Here is a 22295-nt window from a genome sequence, read left to right on the forward strand (position 1 = left end):
TACAACAAAACGTGGAAGAATTCACCAATCCGTATTCGTTCAATATATATTTTGTACAAAACTAATTATTTAATTACATTTACAGTTTCCTATACAATTATTACATTTATATTTATAAAAATATAAATTTACAATAAGAAAATCCATCGAATAACCAATACTCTGATATAGGTCAGATTCTACATCAACTCGACTAAAAAAACAACTGTAAAAATGTACAAATAAGTATGGAATAACAACAACGGGCTACACTAGGCTAGATGATGTGTGTAGTATATACACAAGGCAACACGGGTACACAAATGTTCGTAAGGTAGATTGGCACGTCACTTGAACCCCAGATAACAACAGGACAAATTGGCTTGGCATCACTTAATATTTATATTTCGTACAGTAATTAATTATTTATTAACGATTACAAAATATCTCTTTATTACTCAGCTTAGCTTAACTTTTAAAGTCGTATTAAATTTCAAACGTCACACACACACACACATTCCTAACACTAGGGAAACAGTATAAAAAGTTATTAACCAATAAAAAATAGTTTAATAATAAAATAGAAAACATATATATGAGGTATGCACCTAATTTCAAATCGTTTTGATTATTTTTTATTGTTGAATAACTCTAACACTTTAAAATTAAAAATACTAATTGTTGATTTTTTAGCCTTTATTATACAGTGTTTTTAAGGCAATACATATAAATTTAAAACCCAACTTCGTCTAACATTGAACATTTGAAGAAAAATAATTGACAATGTCACAAAGTGTGGCAGATACTGTACTTTAGCACAACGAATTTTAATTACAGAGAACAAATTTAATTGAGAAAAATTGGTTTTAAAAATACTGATTTTAGAATTTATTATATTGTTTAAAAATGAATTTGCACCAAGAGATTTAACAGAAAAACTGAATGCCTATGTTTATGACATAAAAAATAGCATAACGGTCAACGATTATCAAACGTAACTAAAATATCATTCTACTATTCATAACTGTTCCATATAATCTGTTCTATGTACGCAAATAAATGGCTTCACTATCAACTAAACCTGAGGCTTTTGACTATCCTAACACAACATTTCACCAATTGAACTTCAATAAAACAGGATGTGATGTGAATGAGCTCTTACAAATAAGTACAAGTAATAAGTAAATGATGAAACTACAATATGAATTAACAAACCAAAACAAAACCAAAGCTCTGAACTGTCCAAAATTGAATCCGAGTGAAATTCTGTGCCAACTAAAATATGTTAAATGGAGCGTTTTTAGGCAATATAAAATATGTTTAACTGACAAAGAATTAAATTTTGAGGTGTATTAGAACGAAATTTAACGAAGTGCAAAAATGGTGAACATTTATTGTTGCCCACGGATTCCGGGATAAAACTAATCTAGTTGAGTGAAGAAGTCATGGGGATATATATTTTTAGCAACCTTGTTTTCCTAAAGATTTGTTAGTGAAGAGTCTCCTTTCATAGGTAAAAGTAATATTTTAATAGAAATAATATATTTTCCACATGAATTGTGTAGTTTTTTTTGTTCCATACGATGTAAAGTGTGGTCTGAATACAATTTAGAACACTGTACAGAAAACAGATCTATGACGGATAATCAAATTTATTCTTGGTCTGAAAGCGAGAAAAAGCCTCCTGAATTTTCGAAAGACAAACATTAAAATTACACCCATTAGTTTGTTTACCGTTAGTACACATTTATTGAGGTCTTAGAGCTCAAAAATTTCCCGGGAGAAGATTCCCGAGCCCTTATACCGCCTAAAACACTCGGTGTTTCAGCCGAAATAATTTTCTATGGAGAAGTACGCTGAATAATCAATTGAAGTCTGGTAACGGTATATCGGAACTTACACCACCTTGACCAACAACTTTTGCTCAAAAGGATTCTTTTGGGTTGAAAGTTACTGCGTGTATTAACAATTCAGAGCCACTTAAGGGAAATGGCTTTGGTAAAGCACTTATACACACCAAAGGACATGGATTTGGTTTGATGCTGATGACGCAGAGAAGTTGGAGAAGATTGTATCCTTTTGCAAATTACCATCAACTCACCTATCCCAGATTGAGTCTGGCACTTCCTGCAACTGTCAAATTAAAGGGAAGTAAAGTTTGAAGAAAATCTCAATCATCCAATTACTGAATTGAGTTTTTAACATGGTTTGCCATTGTATGGACTTAACAGCGCCAACTTATATGGACTGCAATGCGTGAACAACCATTAGAGAAAGTTGTATACAAGACAAGAAACACATGTTCGTTACTTTATTTTTTGCCCCAGTTGTTAAATTATACTGAATGTTGACAATACTCACGAGGTTTCTGTTAACCGGTTACAGTCTATGCGACAGAAGTAGTACACACAAAGCGGAAAAACTTTTAGTAAGACGCATTTGTCGATTTTTTACGTTGTTGAAATTAATTTTTCTTTGAGATTTAAAATAATTATATGGATCGTACTGAAAATTAAGGGGATCGTACTGTAAGGTCGTGGGTTTTTATTAAAACCTCTGTGCACTAGGTTTGTTCAAACAAATCATGCCTTTGGCATCACGATGCACTCAACTAGGGTTAGTCTCTGACACGAAATTACCAAAGCAGTCAATGGTTAATACCTTACTCATCATCACTTCGATGACGAGTGGGTTGTGTTACCAGGCAGACGTTGCACTCTTTTTGGGACACGATAACAAAAACGGTGTTGAGGTTATACAAGGGTTTTTTTCTTCTTGGTATTCAAAAATTTAAAACAAAACTCGTGCTCCCATGGCTTAACGGCATGCTTTGAGACAAAACAAAAGGCATGATAAGAAACGACATACATCACAGATGAGACTTCACTGATTTTAACTAAAAACCCAATATGGCAAAAGCTGCACAATATGTACAAATAAAGAGTTTCAGAAGAAACCAATACAATATCCTTTCTGTATTCATTTGTCTGTCAGTAAAAGAGATGAAAACTTGATACAAGAATCCTTTACTCCTTGTGTTCTGTTTGAATTCTACAACAATTAGGTATTTGATTATTTCATTTCGGAATTATAATATTTTTTAGTTCAACAACTGTTTACATTTTCATTAGTTGAAAGCTCTCGATTTTCTCCTTACAATCCTTTGATCGCATACAATAGATATCAATTCTTTGAAATATCCTCGTATTCATACAATTTTATGGTTTACTATATGATTCTAAACCCGACCAATAAAAGCGTACAGGACTTGAAAGGGAAAACTACTCTCTCACTACTATCGTAGTGAATGCTTGCAAACAAGATTTAAACTCTAAAAGTCTTCTTGTAAATAAAACTGAACTGAGGTAGACGTGTGTCATTTTCAGTGTTACATGAAAAGGCCAGGAATGAAGAAACGTGCATCACAGCACTGGGATAAATGCAAAGTAAAAGTCATTTGAGCCAAACAGTTTTTCTAGTATTTGTCTACACGATTTAATTAGAACACTAATGAGTTATTTAAGTCTTCACTGTGTGATCTTAAGTAGTCCGACACCACAGTGTTTGCTACCGCAGTCAACGCGTTCTACCTAAAATTTAACCAAATGAAAGTCATTAAAACGGTGAGAAGAAGATATAAAAATATCAATTCAAGGTCAGCTACAAGAAGCTCATACCACCTACCATGAGGGTGGGTGGGGGAGGGGAAGCAAATTAAGGGTACAAGCAACAGCTACATTTCCTGCCCGAAACAGATTTTCAATCTCACTGCAGATTTGGTAGAAATCAGTCCCTGACCGAGTTTGACCGTTTTTTACGATTTTCTAAGCAAAACTAAATCTGACATGCTGTTCCAGATGAGAACAGATGAAACAAACCACTGTTGCTTTACTTCTTGTAATCTATATCGTACACTGGTAACTCTAATGGACTTGTAATCACTTCCATGCAACGAACTCATGACTTCATTTCCTCCACTGAATGTTGTTAACAATATGTTTGTACATCACCTGTGAAATAATTCAACCCGAAGTTATATAGGGCATTACTTTCTTTTAGATTTACCAAAAGTTTTCCAATCTCTTCTCTTGGTAAATTGTTAAATATTAAAGACAGAAATTTGTTTATTTTGGTCTGATATTTTAAACTTTTTATCAAATTGTTAATTCATCAAACAGTTACTCCAAAACTAATATTCTTCACAATACAAACATTAGTTACGGTCGGACTTGAATTTCCGAAAAGTCGTACTTTCTATCTATCTCATCGTAAGATGAACGGTTTCAAAATTATAATTTTCCGAACCTAGAATGCAGGAGACATGAAAATTGAATAAAATTAAAATGGTGATGAAACATAAGTTTTACTTAACGAAAAAGAAAAAATATATAAAGAACATATTTAACAGAGTCGAAGAACTGAAGTTAACTAGTGACATGGTAAAGGAACTCATTTAGCACCTTGGAAACACTAAAATCACACATAAGCTATCATAAATCTAAATAATCCTAATTAAAATTGCATACAAGATCTTAACGTCCAACACATCCATTAGTTGACTAATTAAGTTATGGTTTGTTGACCATGTACATGTTCTTGATAAGAATAAAATACATTTAATTTCTTTACTATTTTAAAAATTAAAATAATTTTATAACCACAATCGTACAATTTTTGACACATAAATTGATTTTGAAATCCATACTAAACCAATCAGGCAAACACTGAAAAAATAAATACAAAATTAATTCGTTACTGAAATAAACCTTTTCCACACAAAAAAAACTTTATTTACTACTTTAATTTTTCTCTTTGCTCTGTGACTTAAACAACGCAACATATTAAGTAATGATACATGTGATTTTTTTTAACTGGAATGTATTATGTTAACACTTGTTCAAAACTGAATAGCAAATAAAAATAAATACACTTAATAATACTGGATTACAGAGTTATACGGGATATTTGATTACGCTGCCGTGGCTTTGAGTATTTGTTTAGATCTTTGTTTTAGACATTTATTAATCTTACCAAGAGATCAAATAATGAATAAAACATTTTGTACTCCATTTCTTCTATCACTAAGTTTTTTAAGTTTAGTTATAAAATTGTTCTGTTGAATCCGTATATATGACAAACATTACAATGAATATGTATAATTTGTAAAAGTGCTTCCGTATCCCTTGATTTGTTTAAAACAAGTCACATGGGCTTTTATTCAGAAGTGAATTGAAACAAATTGTAAACAGCCATCTAATGTTTAATGCAGTCTAATTCACTGTAACGTATTTGATAAAAATAAAGATGATTCATTGATTGTATACATTTTTTCAACACAACCGTTTCCAAACGCCCATGACAACTCTGTTATCCGTCCAAATACTTTACCACCAACAATGAACTTGAAAGAAATTAATGTTAAAACTGTATACAAGCATAAGAGGTGAATAATTATAAAACACTCAACAATTAACTAATAGCGTTTTTAAATTAACACAATTCACATCTTTTCATGCCGTTGTATAACAATTAATACAATTTTATAATTTAAAATGCCATTTTTTTAACTGAACCATATGACAGGAATTTAATTTTTTCTTAGATTACATACCAACACCAAAATATCGGAGTTCAATTTTTTTTTTACTTAGCTTTCGGACTTTATAACATCACACGTTTTGAAATAAAAGTTAAGTACAGAGATGGAGATAATGGGTGATATAGAAATAGAACATAAGGGATGGTTACAAAAATAAATTCGGATTTAACAACGACTTCTACAGAACTACCCAGTATCACTGTGAGGAAAGTGGTGTTCATTCATGAATACCCGGTAAACCGGTTTGGCATTGTGCCGTGGCAACTAGAAAACTGAAGTGAACTCTGGATGAGTTCTTTAAATATCCATAAGAGAGAAATACGGTTTGCCGGAAAATTTATACAGTGAAATTTACAATTTTCAGTCTGAGTTTAAAATTAAATCCACTAAGGACCGCTTTTCTCAAAACAAACCAATAGTTTTTTAAGTGAACTCTTAAATTCAATCATTATTACACAAATTCGTGGGTTCTATAGAACAGTAGACAAGAGAGGTTTGACTATCTTACTGTTGAGGATAGCGCAGTATTTTCTGCAGTTCGCTTATATTAAAACATTTCTTAGATGTTACGGAATACGGGAAATGAAATGCCAAAGATCAATTTTATTTGTAACGAAAAATGTAGAAATTTTAGGACGATGAAACTTGTCATTGTATTGTTTGCGATAAAATATACTTTTAATACTAAGTTTGATAGTTTTCCAAACCCAGTTTTTCTTTTGAACACGTAATTTTATTTCTGTTTATGAGCAAACATAATGCATAATAATCTGACTGATCATTGTTATCTCTAGAAAAGAATAACAAGTTTGTTCTTTATCCTGCTCCCAGTACCTTGTATAATGGGAGTACCAAGAGTTTTTTTATTAAGAAAACATAAACTAGCTGTCGAGCATTTGAACGCCTCTCTTCTCATACTGGGATCAAACGACTTGAAACATTAAATTTAGAAACCAATCTAAAAAAATTTTAAAACCCAATTAACCCTGCTACTGGCTTTAAGTAATTATCGACGTATTAACTACATTTTCAAATGGCACTAAGCTACTTTTGATGCATTAACTATGTTGTAATATGATCTCTCACAGTAAGTCTATTTTTACTTTGCCTGAACTAAAACATACGTAAATTTAAAGATAAAGATCCAAGGTTTCATATTATACTGTAAAACATTCTATAGTTACATTAAATTTGTCACTAAATTTTTTGTAACTTGGACGTTCACATTTCCGATTGTGATTTGTTCACGTAATTTCCAAATATGCAAAAATTACCGTATGTTTGTCAAAATTCCCTGTCGAGAGTTTACGTTCTACACGATCGTGTGTGTCGTTATTGAAAAGGGTGTATTCTTTTATCTTTCAGAAACATTTTTTTAATAGCCTGTAAGCAAATAAATGTTTATACAATAGTTGTTTGAAATAGTTACGTTTTGTTAAATTCCAAAATGCCTAATGCGTTGTGGATATTGTTTCATTACAGTTTATTATTATTTTTTTTTACTTCATCATTGTCTGGAAGTAGTGAAAATCATATTAAAAGAAAGACGAACTTCTCTAGCAACAGTATTGCCACCTACAACGTTGAACTAGTATTTTACTTTTGTTCTGTTGCACAATCACAGGACTCAGCTAGTAGATAAGAATTACGTATCGGCTGGTTGCCGTAGTGATTTCTTGGTTGTTATTACACCTTTGTCAATACTAGTGTATTGTTGGCTATTTATTTTTATCTTCTAGATCTTTCATTGTTTGGTGTTTATAAATCAACATGCAGTGAATCACCTAAGAGAGATTTATACACTTGACTATAATTTATTAGTTAGCTATCGTAATTAAGGGTTAATAAAAAGAACGATAGTCCAATGTTACAGCTGTAGTATTTGTTGGATGTGAAAAATATATAAGGCTAAGTGCAATAATTAAGAATAGGCTAATACTTGTAGTTTGTTCTTATGTAAATATGTCGTTCAACACATAACCTCGACAGTACAAACGACGGACAGAAACAGCAACTAATTATAATTAATATAGTTTAATTTTAATTGCGGTTTAAACCAATCACTAATTTTGAACAAGGTAAAAATTGTGGGAAAAGCTCTTGTTGATGATTTGGTGGTTTTAATGTGTTGAGAAAAGCAGCCCAAAATCATAGATACGTATTTTAAAGCATGGTTAGTAAATTAAACATTTTAATCAGCAAGTGTTAATCTATACTGTCAAGTTTGTGAAACATAATTCTTCAAATTACTCAGTGTGTTTTGAATTAAATTCTTCCATTACGAAATTTTAGGTTTTACTTAAAAAATGTGCCCTAAGTTTGATACACACAGGTACCAAATTGTCAACCACGTGAAAGATTAATTTATAGACACGTTATTTTTAAGTGTGAAATGAGACATAAGCATAATGAAACGTTAAAATAAACATGAAGGTTTTATATTGTTTGGTTGATGTAAGAAATAATATACAATAAATATATTAAATAAATTCTTTTAGTTTGTTTGAGAGAATGACAAAGAAACTGAAGGTAATACAGAATTGACTAAAGAATGCGCCTCACTTTCCTCGTAAACTCGTGTAATTAAAGCTATACAGATATTTCGTAGTTCATATCATATACACTTTGTCTGTCGGGGGTGGGGGTGGTGCCTCTCCGGGGCTCCTGGCTGGCCCCCGCCATCTCCATGGAGTCCGACATCTCCAGGGCGCGCACAAACGACATCGGCCGCCGCCGGCCATCACACGGGGTCACAGGAGTCACTAGGTTCTTGCGTTTGACCTGGGGTGACTGTGGCGGGGGATAGACGGGCACACCTCCCCGCAGAGCGGGGTAGTATACCCCCCGCTGAGTCGGACTGGTGGGATTGGACCGGTAATGGTCGTAGGTGGGGCGGGGCTGTTGGCAGTAAGCGTTGGGTGAAGTGTCTTTCCACGTGTAAACCCCTCTCTGGGGCGAACCCGCCAACTCTCGGATGTTATCCACCGTGTTGTTCGTCCGAGGATACACCGGAGGCAGTTCTCCCCCTCGCAGTAGCTCTCCTTCGGACAGGAAACGCCGCTGGGGGCTCGCCTCAGGCCCCGAGTTGCCCCGGTTGCCCTGGAACTCGTAGTAGGTTGTAGGGTGGTTGCTGCCAGAAACGGAGATGAAGTCAGGCCGCCTCGGCTGTGTCGGTGTGCCAGGATTCGATCTAAGTGTTGAAATTAATCATCATTATAACACAATCTGAATTGTCAAATTTTAAGTTCAAGACAACATTTTTTTATCTATAGTCATGCCATAAAATGTAAATACTAAAAATAATGCCCCTACTGATAAAAACGTTAAAGCTGGAAAAACTACAACATGTACATCTAACCACCTTGAGTAGCACTGATAGCATAATATTGAAGAACAGACATACAATGGTATTAAGGGATTAGAGCAAACAGCGCATCAGCTAATGCAAGCACAACATTCTAAAAGCAGATAGAGCCAACTTAGGGAAATTCTAAAGAAGCAAATTGCAGTAAAATCATTGTAAGAATATTCTACAAAACCTAGCTACTACGATAATCACCTGAATTTGTAAATTATATTCAGTCACAGAGGATCTGAACCCTTCAACACCTATTAAATTCTCACTTTCCATGATCAAAATGTACTAAAGTCTTAAAAATCAAAATTTTTAAGTTCAACTTGAACAAGTTGTAGTAACACTGGCGAAACAGTACTAACAGAAAAAAAACTATTTGAAGTGAGAAATTTCTAACTTAAACCAATTATAAACAAACTCAATATGAAGTACTGAATAAAGGTAAAATATTAATAGACCCAACATGATGACCTTACCTTCATCATGAACTTATTTATAGCAATGTGACGTAATCTCCAACTCAAATTACTATCTACTTATTTATAACTAGTTGCAAGTTTTCAGCTATGTATTCTTTTTAATACACAATTAAAAATTACCACTTAATTTTAATTCTTTTATAGAATGAAGAAACAGTGCAAATTATAAGGCAAAATATTTCCACAACAACAATGACAATAAATGTTAAGTGAACCAGTTTTCCTGGAAGCTTTCTATTACTTGTGAATAACCCTATTCACTTTTATCTGATAAGTAAGCATGATAACTGTCACTGACAGAGCACTGAATGTGATACTAGAACCAAAACACACAATAATTTTCAATGTTACTGCTGTAGTGACTACATTCTTACATATAACTTGGACATTTGCAACGGCAGTTTCTGCTACACCATTATTCAACAGAGAACGGAGTTCACCCACACTGCATCCCCGCTCAACGCTACCACTCAGGGGTGAGGAGGGGGTGGAGGGACAAGAGCACAACTTTAGCTACCAAGCCGAGCGCAGAGGGTTTGCACAAGACGAAGTCGCCTACCTTTCTTCTGTGTCCTAGCGGGGAAACCTACACGAAAATAAGTACTTAACTAACTTTGTAACATCCACCTGCAAGTTCACATTTATAAAGCATTTACAGCTAACAGTTCATTAGTGATTGATTGTGGTTGGAACATGTGGCCTAGAGAAGGGATTTCACGGTTTGTCCGCTGTACATTAAATCAATACAGCAATGAGACCGGGCAAATCTTCCAGAAAACAAGAAGAAAAAAGCAGGAAAATAATAAAACAGTCTTCTCCTAAGTTTTAAAACGGAAGCAGCAGCTAAATTTAAGGTTAAATAAATTAAGATGTGTTTATTATAATTAATTAATTATTATTATATAAAATTAATTATTATTAAAAAAATTTAAACATTTGATAATTTGTGAAGTGCCTGATGATGGAATCTTTGATTCAGAAAGGCCTTGCACAAAATAAAAAATTATATTGGAAAATTCTGTATTCCTTTATACTAGTGATAAACTAAGATGTGTTTATTTGAAATATGTAAAACCTTTTAAGGAATTTTAATATTACACATAAACTAATTTAAATCCAACCTACTATTTATTTAATTTGAGATAATACCAGTGTCTTATTTAAAAAAAATATTTATTGAGCCAGTATTACAGACATTTATATGCCATCTAGCTGTGTGGTCAAAATTAAATATTAGAGGTTAATACCTTATATTTCCATAGTTTTTAATTCTCTATTAATGAAAATTCTACATTGAATCTTTCGTAATTAGAATTTTTTTTAATCAGTTGTTAAACAAAGGATAGTTTCTGATCATACATTTTTATGCCGTAAGTCATATGGATTTTATGAAAATTTATTTTAGTGAGGTTCGATATTTTTTTAACAGAATTCATTTTAAGACAAAATGACTTAAACCCATTGAATAATTATTGTAAACCTCCTGGGAATAAAACCTGTGATCTCTTTAATGAAGGGCAAAGGTATTTATAGTATTATTTAGAAAATTTAGTGAACTACATAAACTGAATTTAGACTTATACTACACTTATCTTAAAATTAGCTATAAAATAAATTACACAATTTTTATTTATAAAAAATAAATAAGAATAAACATAATAATTCTGATATAAAAATGAAATACTTAAAGCACACTACAGTGCACCAACTTGCTTTTAAAGTTTATAAAATAAAAATGGTTCTATTTTATTTTGTAATTTTTTAAGCAATCAGGCCATGAAAGCTGCACATGTGTCTTACCATTATTTACTAATTCTCTAATGACAACTTACTTTTTTGTTTATATAATTAAAATATATACAGTTTCTAAATATGATTTACGATTGAAAAGAGTTGTAAAGAGTACATATGAGTATATAGTATGCAACTAGTGAGTATGAATGATTTAATAGAACTATGGACACTTCTTATGTTATAAATCACTACAACAGAAACCTGAGGTTTCAAGAGCCAGTATTTGCTCTCTTCTTATGCTTGACCTCACGTTTCAGGATTATACACCTGAAGAAGGGAGCCGATACGACTTCTTGAAACCTCATGTTTCTGTTATCATGATACATAAACCTGACAACAAAAAACCATAACCTGGTTTTTCCAGGTTGTATTAAAAAGGGCTTCTTAGCCCTAAATTCACCTAGTAAAATGTGATTCACTATTTTTTAATATAAAAATGGCAAATGTTCATAGTCTTGCTGTACTTTAATTTCTGAATACTTGAAAAATTACATAATAATCTGTATTCTATAATATATTGTTTTATTGCACTAAATCATAACTGAGATGGAGTTTTCCTTTGGCAGCAACCTAGACCAATTGAAACTTCAAGCTGCCTAGAACACAAAAGTAGCCTACATTTTCCATTTTTGAAGTTTGCAATTGAACTCCAATAAAACTTGCTTAGTAATACTGACCTTTGACAACACTATTAAAATCAGAGTGAGTGGAATGATAAGCACAACACTACGTTACACAAGAACATGCATAGCTTCAATGCATGCTGGTTATATCAAAGTATGGTACAGCACCAGGGTTGGAGAATGCAAAGCATGGTTGTTCCTTGGTTGTGTTCGTAAATTGTAGTTTCCGTGATTTTTATACACTGTTCAATTTAACAGGTAATTTAAACAATTGGAGCAACTCTGTTTAGTAATGAAAGTCTTTTACCATGAGCACTGATAGTGGCTATAAATAATAGGAGAACTTTACAAACTAAAAACAATAAAATAAAGTTCAGAATATTTAAACGTAATTTTAATTTTGTATAATATATTTATTTGTAATATTTTGATTGCATGCTTTTAAATATTTACACTTGGTTTCTTCATTAATTTTATTACTATTCATTTAAAAAATTGTTTATTGATGATTTTAGTTCTTAGGCTTTTTCAGCCAGTGTCATAATTACAGTAGAACTCCAATTAACCGGAGTAGATTGATGAAAATAAAAATAAAATCGGGTTTATAAAGGCACATTGTCCTGCGAGCAATAAATATGCTGGAATCGCGCACAACAGCTGACCCTTGTAACTGCGATCATAGTGTAGCGATAGCGGAGGAAGAGTGATGATGACTCACAATACCTCACTCAGTACAGTCTATTCATAGCCAGTCGGCCAGTGCTTCTTCAACCTGCAGTAGGGTGAATTGATATGTTGTCTCTTTCATGTTCCTAAGTGTTTTGATTAACGTGTGCAGTACTACGATGAGTTCTAAGAGGAAACGTGTAGTGTTATCGTTTGCTGGTAATATTAAAATTATCTTTGGACAAGTTGGACAAAGAAGAGGAAGACAGAGAGGAGGAAAATGACAAAGCTACGACTGAAGAAATCAGAAATTGAAGGATCATAAATATTCCCGGATGTTGAGAGAGCAGTGCCGAGGATGTAGGCGAGTGGCTGTTATGTGATTTGACGGATCTCGGATTCCAGGTTATCGATGATGATGAACTCGTTCAAAGTGATAACTCGGAATCTGAAAATGAGGGGCCAACTGCGTGTGAGAGATTCGTAGGCTTAGATAGGTGGAGCGGCAACCAGTGTGACCACCTGCATCTGCTCATCGTCAAACGCATGCAAGACTTGGCAGTGTGGAATCGATTTAAGGCAGAAAAACTGCCTAGTATGTTCAAAAATAATGTATTTTACTGTGATTTAGTATTTTTTTTTGTCAATATTACGTAATGTAACCATTGTCATTGATATTGTTTTTCATAATAAATATAGTAAATATTCTCAATTTTGTGTTTTATTTGTGTTTTTTTCCTAAAAACTACACTTTTTACGAGAAAAATCCAACTGTCCGAATTAATCCGGATAATTGGTGTTCTACTGTAACATCAAAATCTTATGGTCAAAACCCTGTTCATACTGCGTTGTAACATTGCTCACCACATTACATACTTGGAATATTGTAGTCTCACTGTTGAGAGTCATCTTAGTCAACAGGTGTAAAACAGAAACTGCCAATACTTAGCAGTTGTCTATATAGACGAGTTGAAGGGGTGGAACTATATCATGATTGGCTGAAGTGTGAACAACCACTGACCAGTATTGATCAATATGGCTTTGTTAAAAGTAATTTTCCTTCTTGGTTATTTCTAAAGATTCTTTTATAACCATACCCAATAGTAAGAAATATCCTCAAGTTTGTTTTGTCTATTGCATGTTTGGTCTTGAATCTGTCTTATCTTGATGTTTTGTGTGTCTAATGCGTTCACCAGTGATTGGTTTAAGCTTCAGCCACACAAACCAATGCTCATCTACAAAATAATGCTTATTATTGGCAGTTTCGGTTTAACATCTGATAACTAAGGATGACTGTCCACAATAAGGCTGAAATATTTTGGGAAATAAATTGTGAAAGTATTGTTTTGGAAGAATTTGATTTTAAATTTATTATTAATAATTTAGTTTTATTATTTAAAAACATTATAATATCCTTATTTAATTTGAAAATACAGTTTTGTAAGTTGTTATTTTATATGATATTAACTCCATGTTATTTTAACCCTTTGGATGCCAGCCCATTTTCCAAAAGTACTACCCAGAAACGCCAAGGGCATTTACAGCAGTTTTGCAAGCTTTCACAAAATGTATCATAACTTTTTTATTTTTTAACAGATATTGATGATTTTTTACCATTATTTTGCTTATGAAATTCCCTTGTTCTGTTGGTAAATTTTAGTTGCATAAATGTAATTTAAACTTGTACAAAAATTAAAAATTAAGAAAAAAAAATTAAAATTTCCAAAAAACATTTTTTTTAGCACAAATAAGTGGTTTAAAAGAAAATGTATGCTGATTTCCTGTTATATCCTAGTAAACTATATCTAACCCTTAACCTAATTACAAAATTTCAAAAGTCTACCTTATATAGAAGTCCAGTTATGATTTTTTTCACTAAATGTGACACGGGCACAGTTTTTTGTAATTTGCATGGACGTTGTATGTAATGTTACACTATATTCACAAATCAATATTTGACACTATACAAATCGGTACTTTGGGATTATACCAACTACACCACTATGAAAAACGCAAAAGTATAAATTTATAGATATATTATAAACAAACATTGTAGAACGAAAAAACAACTTTTTAATTACAAAATTACAAACTTACAAAGATTATCAATTGTTAATGAGGTCAGATTCGCTTAAACTTTTTCAATGAACTTAGAACATTATAAAACGATGTATTTGAGTAACAGAACTAACATTCCATCAATCAACAAGCATTTCCAGGTATTGTGATCGGTATTGTGGTCGCTGTTATCTTATCTTTCTCGAGAATCTCGATTACGGCAGGCCGCGCGGCATCACATGATTATTTAAGTTTTTTGCACGGTACATAATTGCCTTTCCATTACAATTCAATTTATATTTCTGATCAGCCCCTCTAGAATTATATTTACTGATAGATACTATCTCGAGGGATGTTTTTCTTTCGTTGACATCAGCGCGAGCTTCGGAAGCACCTTCGGCCGGAGGCACTCGCATTTTGGGTGGCGGAGTTTGATCAAGAATAATGACAAGTTTTGTGTGTTTTTTTTTTCAATAAAGAGTTTAGTTTTTGTTTGGTAATGTTTGTTTTTGTTGAATTTTTGTGTTTAAAGAAATGTAGGGGTAAAATACGAAAGTACAACAAAGCGAACGGGCGGCGAGACTCTGCAATCACGTTATCTACTACACCGCTCGACTTTGACCTCTGTCTGAGGATGGGGAGGGGTTTGCGATAAGACAATTCCTATTTTATACTGACGAAATATTGTTCTACGCTAATCTAGTAATCAGTAGAAGCTAAATGTCAACTGTCTGAGGATGGGGAGGGGTTTGCGATAAGACAATTCCTGTTTTATATCGACGAAATGTTGTTCTACGCTAATCTATTAATCAGTTGAAGCTAAATGTCAAATAACGATTCATGTCTAGGTGTGGTCTGTATAATCCCAAAGTACCAATGAATCTAATAAAAGGGGCATAGTAAAAATGCCCTAACAACAAAAGTAATGAGAGAATTACAAACGTAAACAACGCATAGCAACACGAACGTAACCTCAATCTCGACCAAACAATTCAACAGCTGCGAAGCTCAAATACGACCAAACAAACAGTCCATAAACGAATTAACTACTTTGTGGTTGCAAAGCAACTAATCGACTATCGATTAGTCAAAATTTCGCGGCAATAAGATGAACTATAAGAAAATTACAGGTGAAAAACGTGACGTACCTATATTACGGCCGTTGGCGATTTTCAGTTGAGTAGCCGACGGCCGTAATACCGGTACGTTGGCATCCAAAGGGTTAATAATTTGAATTGCCTAAACATATTCATTAATGTTTTTTTTAATTATTGCATGTAGCTCAAACAACATGTCCACAGTGAAAAAAATAAATGGTTTTAAAAATATTTCATATTTTCAATGAAAACATCTCTTATACTTTATATTAATGCCATCTAATAATCTCTCCCTCAACTATGAAAGTAGATACTAAAGCACTCAAAAGGTGATTAAGAAACAACCTAGTTGGCTAGATTCATGCTTTTTTTTATTCAAATAGAGAGATTCTGCTTTCTTTTATTCACACTGATGTGAAGGGATCAACATGAACATTATTCTTAATTTTGACTTTTTGTATTTCACTTTGAAATATTTCAAAATTTTAAAATTAATGTATAAAAATGAATTTGCAATGATTCACAATAATGGAAACATATTGAGCAAAAAACAGATCCAATACAAAGTGTTCCTTACTGTTCAACAGCATTGTGATGGACATGCCTGCAAACATTTTAATATGGTGTAGCAATGTGGAATGCTGCACATCATTTTTGTACATTTTCGTATTATTGGGTACACAATCAACCAACTATAAATTTGTTTGACCATGGTATAATGTGGAACAAAAATAGTCCCAACAAGGGGCATCCAAGAAAAGAACACAATGCATTGCTAATTAATGAACCTGTGCAATACAATGTGGAGTAAAGAATTAGAGCATGATAGATCAACACGGCATGACCAATCATTAACATGTAAACACACTAACTGGCACTGAACAAATGACGATGAAAAAATGCAAGACAATTAATGGTTAACGATTTTTTTTAAAGTTTTCAATATGGGTAAATGAACGCGTCATCCTTGGTACCAGTTATTTTTTTTATCCAATGAAAATAAAAACAAAATTTGGGAACTTACAGAGCACTAATTTAAAGTTATCACAAGTATGAGAGTAAAACCATATTTGAAAGTGAAACTAATAAAAACTATGAACTATATACTAGAAAACTTTGAAATCATGATAGAAAATCATTCCAAAGAATTGGAATTTGATTCAGAACCAATAATCAAGACAAAGCTTTTGAACCGAGAGAGTTATTTGGGAACTAGCCCACGACTAAAGATGAACCTGAGATAGTGGTGTACAGAAGACATAGTATTCCATAAGGAGTGCAGAAATAGGCAAGTAACTCAAAAGAAAAAGACTGTAAGGAAAACAATCTGAAAAGTAAATAAAATATTTTTATTTCATTTAAATTGTTCCATAGTAAAGGTAATTATTGGCTTCTGAGCTTAAAAATTCCAAGGGAATAATCAAAGAAACTTAAATATAGGAAATCACCGGTGTTTGAATTCTTTCAGTGGGAATATAAGACTTGTTTTGAGTTAGAGACCAAATCTAGATCAGCATTCGGATACAGGGAGAAGATTCATGGAGTCCCTCAACACTAGAAGGGTAGTAAATAACAATGAAGAGATGTAGGTTTGAGGGAATTGTTGTAATTGAAGGTTCCTGTCATGCAGGAACTGAGGAACATAATGGTTAACCAAGTCAACCCATATCGAGCCAAAGACACAAGGATGCCATATGTAAAATAATGCTAATTGTCAATAACATCATTTGATAAAGGATTTTGATATATTTCAGTTTTTCCTTTTAAAACTTGGTACACATTATATCAATGTCCACATAACTTTAATTTAAGATGTAATTTACCAATGACCATTATCTGCCAAAGAACCAATGTATAATAATTTGTACTCAGTCCATAAAATGACTAAATATGAGAATAGAGGTACTCACAATGTTTTAGAAGTTAGAATTTATTTTCTCTTACGTTTTAACTCTTTTATTATAGGCTTAATGTGGCATAAATCCACTAGTCATAATTATTTATACACTTTTTGGGAGAAGGGAGGAGTGTGTTATGATGTATAGAATAGTTCATATAAATATCTTAATTTTTTTGAGGATTTTCCCATATAACATAAGAATTTTGTTAAATTGGCTATACAGATTTTATTACAAACCGTAGTTTATCTTTATTATAGTGTGAATAATAACACTAATTTCAGAGTGACTCTGAAGGCACATGTCTAAACATGTACGATCAACACGTTCTGACTTGTACAATCCAGCCCTGGTGGCAAGTACTGAGCAGAGTAAGACTCACCTCCGCAGTGGACTAGACATAGCAAGAGGAGTGGGCACTCCGATGGCCTTGATCCTCTGCTGCATTGTGGGAGAAGGGCCTGACGCTCGCTCCATGTCGGGCGTGTGACTGCGTGATACCTCCAGTCCCCTACTACGCACATAAATCTTTTAAGTAAATACAGTGTTAACAATTTCAAACACAGGAATGTCCAAGAGTTTCTTTCAATTGACAGGCCTTTCAATGGTTTCTTTCAACTGTGTTAAATATTATATTTTGTTGTTAAAATTGTACCTATAATACATTTATTGGCTTGCAGTGGATAGCTTGAATATATTGCATAAAAAGTAAAAATTTTCATACAATAAAATTTTTTTTAATCTAGATGTAACATTATTTTGTTTAAGGTTCTTCTAAAAACATAGCTAATTCAAAATAGCCAAAATTTCCAAAGAATCCAAGAATAAGAACATTTACACCTAAATAGTAACAAAATTCAAGATAAAAAAAATGAATTGTAGTCAAAATTATAAACCATTATTAAAGAATTGTCAAGCGAATTTGTCAAAAATTGGACACTCCTGTTTTCGTAAGTCAGTAAAAATAATAATTTCTATATAACATCTCTTAACCTGGTAATAAATTTCAGCCGGTTTAACATGACTTACGTTCAAACATAAAATTACAGCACGAATCTTACCATCGCAGGATCTGTAATCGTACCATTTTAAATATGTAGAGCAAATTGAAAAACCCTTAAAAGCAATGAGAATGGAGTTAGTGATCAAGGAAGACTAGTGCACTTACGCAGAATGTCATCTGGAGGGCTGAAGCTGTACAATAAAATGTTCAGTACTTACTTTCCGAACACACCTGGTATCATCAACCACCTTACCTGTCTTCCTTACTTATTTATTTCGTTAGCAAAACTCAATTTGGGACAGAAAGAGCATAGTATCGAGCTGAACATCAGTTTTTCAGGCAGAAGTCACTGCCATAATGGGGTGCGCTCTAAGTCTTCGTCTGTGGTATAGGAGTATGACGATCACCAAATTTACAGTTAGCCTGGCAGCGATGAAGGACTGTTGTGCGTTCAACTCCAAAATTATCTGGGGTTGTTATCAGGTAGTTTCTTCCTTCAGGCTTCCTAATGAGGGGTCTTTAATAACAAAACGACTGATGTCTTGGCTAATCTGGACTCAACATCTAACATGACAAGGCCTCAACTGTGTGTGAAAACTCTGGGGCTGCCTCAAAGTGGGTTCACACTGAACGTGCGTGAATGTGGAGATTATACATGGCTTAAAGAATGAGCAGGCTGGTTCTGCAGTCACCTTCCCCCCCCCCCCACACACACACACACACACACAGGGGAAGTGTCTGATTACCGGACATGTCAACACTTAAGGAAGCATCTTTACAACATGGCCTGCATCTTTCTGGATGATCACTCTGTAGAGACACCTGCTCTTAGTTTGGTTATACCAAGGAAGTGTTATGTCATCTTGGAACTCTGTAGAACTGCTGAAACTAAAAACTGGTAGGCCTTACAGTACACTTCCGGAGTACGCAAAAGGCCCTTGCGGCTTCAGTGCATGGCAATAAACCGCCCCTTAGAAGAAATCCATGTGTTTCCTTTTTTTCCAATTTTATTTATGTAATTTTCTTACATACATCATTTGATGAACAAACTTTAAATTTTAATGTGTTTTATAGTTTTTTATAATATAAGAATAAGAATATCTTTATTTTTAAAAGTGTTATGTACCTATTTTTAAAAAGTTACAAGAATTTAAAAGTAATTATTTACGAATAACTTTAACTACATTTAACACACATTTCAATATACCACTTGCATAATGACTCTTTCGTCAAAATAAACTAAAATTAATAAAGAGGGAAACATTCTATTTATATGATAACACTAACCAATATTGTAATTAATCATACTTTTATAAAATAAAGGGCCTCTAAAGACAAAGCCTGTGCAAAGGTTCCTTCGTGCTGAATTAAATTGGTGATAGCTCAAATAAAATGTTGCCAATTAATTTTAAGTAGAATAACTCCATCTATCTAAATGTCTGCAGTACATCTAAATAACTTACTGCAAATCGTACTTATGTGCAAATCTGATCCGAATAAAACATTTTAACTATTAGTATGCAGAAGAAAATTTATATTTTGTTTACTTAATAGCCATAATTTGAATAGTTTTGAAAAATTTTGTATTTTTTAATCACATATTTCTTTTGATATTGTATTATACATTTTTGGTCCTAAAAAGACAATAGCTTTTTCTACAAATGGTTAAAATGGGTTTTGGAACTGCTATTTTCTCTTTGTTCCTTAATTTATTTTTGTAGATATTAATTAATTAATACAGGCAAATTACCACTAGAGACATAAAACCATGACATAAAATATGTATTTTAACCTATGATTTTATTTTTATTCTTAGTTAATTGTGAGTTCTTAGTCTATTGCACTAAATGCTTGATGACAGTAAAAGAATTTGGGTTTGAATTTGAATGATAATTATAAAATGTTTAAAAAAAAATTAATTTAAAAAGGTCTGATAGAAAGGGAAATAACAAGGTGGTCAAATACATAAAAATTCCGTAATTCATACCCAAGTTTGTATGCTTACTTGATTTCTAAAGGAATGTACAACAGAATTTATCCTACTGGTAAAAGATTTGCCACGAGCAGATGAATGTCATACCTGTTCCTCGGATGGGGACTGGGCCGAGTGTGGGGAGTGTAGGTGCGAGGGGAGTCACTGCTCTCTACCGGCGGTAGATAGAAGTTGGTCTTGCTGCCGTGCCGCTGTAGAGGAGGCGTGGGCTCGCAGTCCTGCGATTGACTGGCCGTGGGCTCCATATCCGTGTCTGAGCCGTCTCGGCCAGGGGACAACTACAATAGCAAGACCTCCGATATAGCAAACATCACATTACATACAATAGTCTTGGTAGTAACATTTGTATGCTAAAACACACAACAAACTTTTGTTATACTGTAGATTTCAAGATGTAGTAGTTGTGACCGTACACAGTTTTCCCTTTCAAGTTGGTGACAGTGACTCAAAATAGACTTCTTTGTTTGAAGTTTGTTTTTGACGATGGAAGGATTGTGAAGGAAACAGGATTTTTCTGGACATTTGCCATTGTTCAGTCGTAGTTGGTTGGTCGGCGAATGCAGACCTATTTTGACCTGTATTCTGTAGTTCAGTCTTAATAATTAGTATTGTGTTTAGTTTTTTATTAAGTGCATGTTTTAGAGTTAGTGAAGTTGACACACAACATGGTGGTTGTGATTTGGCCACAGCCTTAGCGCGTGATGACTTACGCGTGTCACAACGCTCTGGTATGATTTGTTATTTTAACCTAGTTTGTAATTTGTGTTGGGTTATTTATTTACCTGAAGAAGAGATCTGACTGCAAATCTCGAAATGTAGTGTTACTGATTTTTTTGTGTCACTGAACGATGGCAAATGTCCAGAAAAATCCTGTTTCCTAGACAATAGACTTGTTAGTATGACAGTTATTGATGAGAAACATAAAAATGAGTGATAGTTGTTAGTAAAAAAGTAAAACTGAGTGACAAGTTATTGGTGGGAAAAGTAAAAACGAACAACCGTTATTAGTGAAAATCATAACATAAGTGACAGTTATTGTTGAAACCATGAACGAGTTAAGAGTTATTGGTGAAAGCGTAAAAATTACAGACAGTTATTGGTGAGAAACTTAAAAATAAATAACAGTTTTGGTGAAAACTCTTTAACCATTACATTGCCAACAGGGCCAGTGTCATAATCCTACAGAGTGATTTACAAGGTTACTACAACTGGCTGTGGCAATGAAACGGTTAAAATATGTGCAAGTTTATGTTACAGGTTTTGATAACAAAACATACAAGGATGCAGTCTTTTTTTTAAATAAGAACTGTTGTGTAACTGAAAAAGGGAACATTTTATTTGGAAATATAACTTGCACAGGAAATTAAAACATGAAAACTATTATTTTCTATATGAGCTTGTCAATATTATTATCAGAACTCGTGCTAAAATATGGAATCAGCATATCAAAAAGTTCAGCCGCCTATCTGTTTGACTATCAGTGACAGCTTCTTCTACACATGACCACTCTACAATCAATCCCTCTGGAACTTTTGGAACAGACCAAAGTTTGAGTATGCTAAAGGGAACCTGTAACATCCAAGTGTTTCTCATTGTAACTTATCCAACCACATTGTTATCCTCAACGCAAAATGAAATCGAACATTGTCATGAAACAGATCAATATTCTTTGAGTACAGTCAATACTGACATTTAACAATTTATTGATAGATCCAGTAGTATAAATGTCTGTTACATTTAAAAACCGAATG

At 33.1% G+C, this 22295-nt stretch overlaps 1 protein-coding gene across 1 annotated transcript; it reads right to left on the minus strand.

Moving 5' to 3' along the window:
• Positions 1-4323: 4323 nt before the first annotated feature.
• On the minus strand, positions 4324-20843 carry LOC124367973 (palmitoyltransferase ZDHHC8-like). The gene is made up of 3 exons (XM_046825213.1): positions 20632-20843; positions 17931-18062; positions 4324-8768 (listed from the first exon to the last, which is right to left on the minus strand). The coding sequence occupies exons 1-3, from the start codon at positions 20787-20789 to the stop codon at positions 8168-8170; spliced, it is 891 nt and encodes a 296-aa protein (XP_046681169.1). The 5' UTR covers positions 20790-20843; the 3' UTR covers positions 4324-8167.
• Between the last annotated feature and the right edge of the window lie 1452 nt (positions 20844-22295).

Source organism: Homalodisca vitripennis, chromosome 8 (genome assembly GCF_021130785.1).
Source record: "Homalodisca vitripennis isolate AUS2020 chromosome 8, UT_GWSS_2.1, whole genome shotgun sequence".
NCBI lineage: Eukaryota > Metazoa > Arthropoda > Insecta > Hemiptera > Cicadellidae > Homalodisca > Homalodisca vitripennis.

What these genes read in the sequence shown, in the direction of transcription:
- LOC124367973 (XM_046825213.1), bottom strand. Translation starts at nt 20,789, where the DNA reads ATGGAGCCCACGGCCAGTCAATCGCAGGACTGCGAGCCCACGCCTCCT. An exon ending in AGTCCCCATCCGAGGAACAG is followed by an intron (nt 18,063 to 20,631) that starts GTATGACATTCA and finishes TTATGTGCGTAG; the next exon opens with TAGGGGACTGGAGGTATCAC. An exon ending in ATGTCTAGTCCACTGCGGAG is followed by an intron (nt 8,769 to 17,930) that starts GTGAGTCTTACT and finishes TTCAACACTTAG; the next exon opens with ATCGAATCCTGGCACACCGA.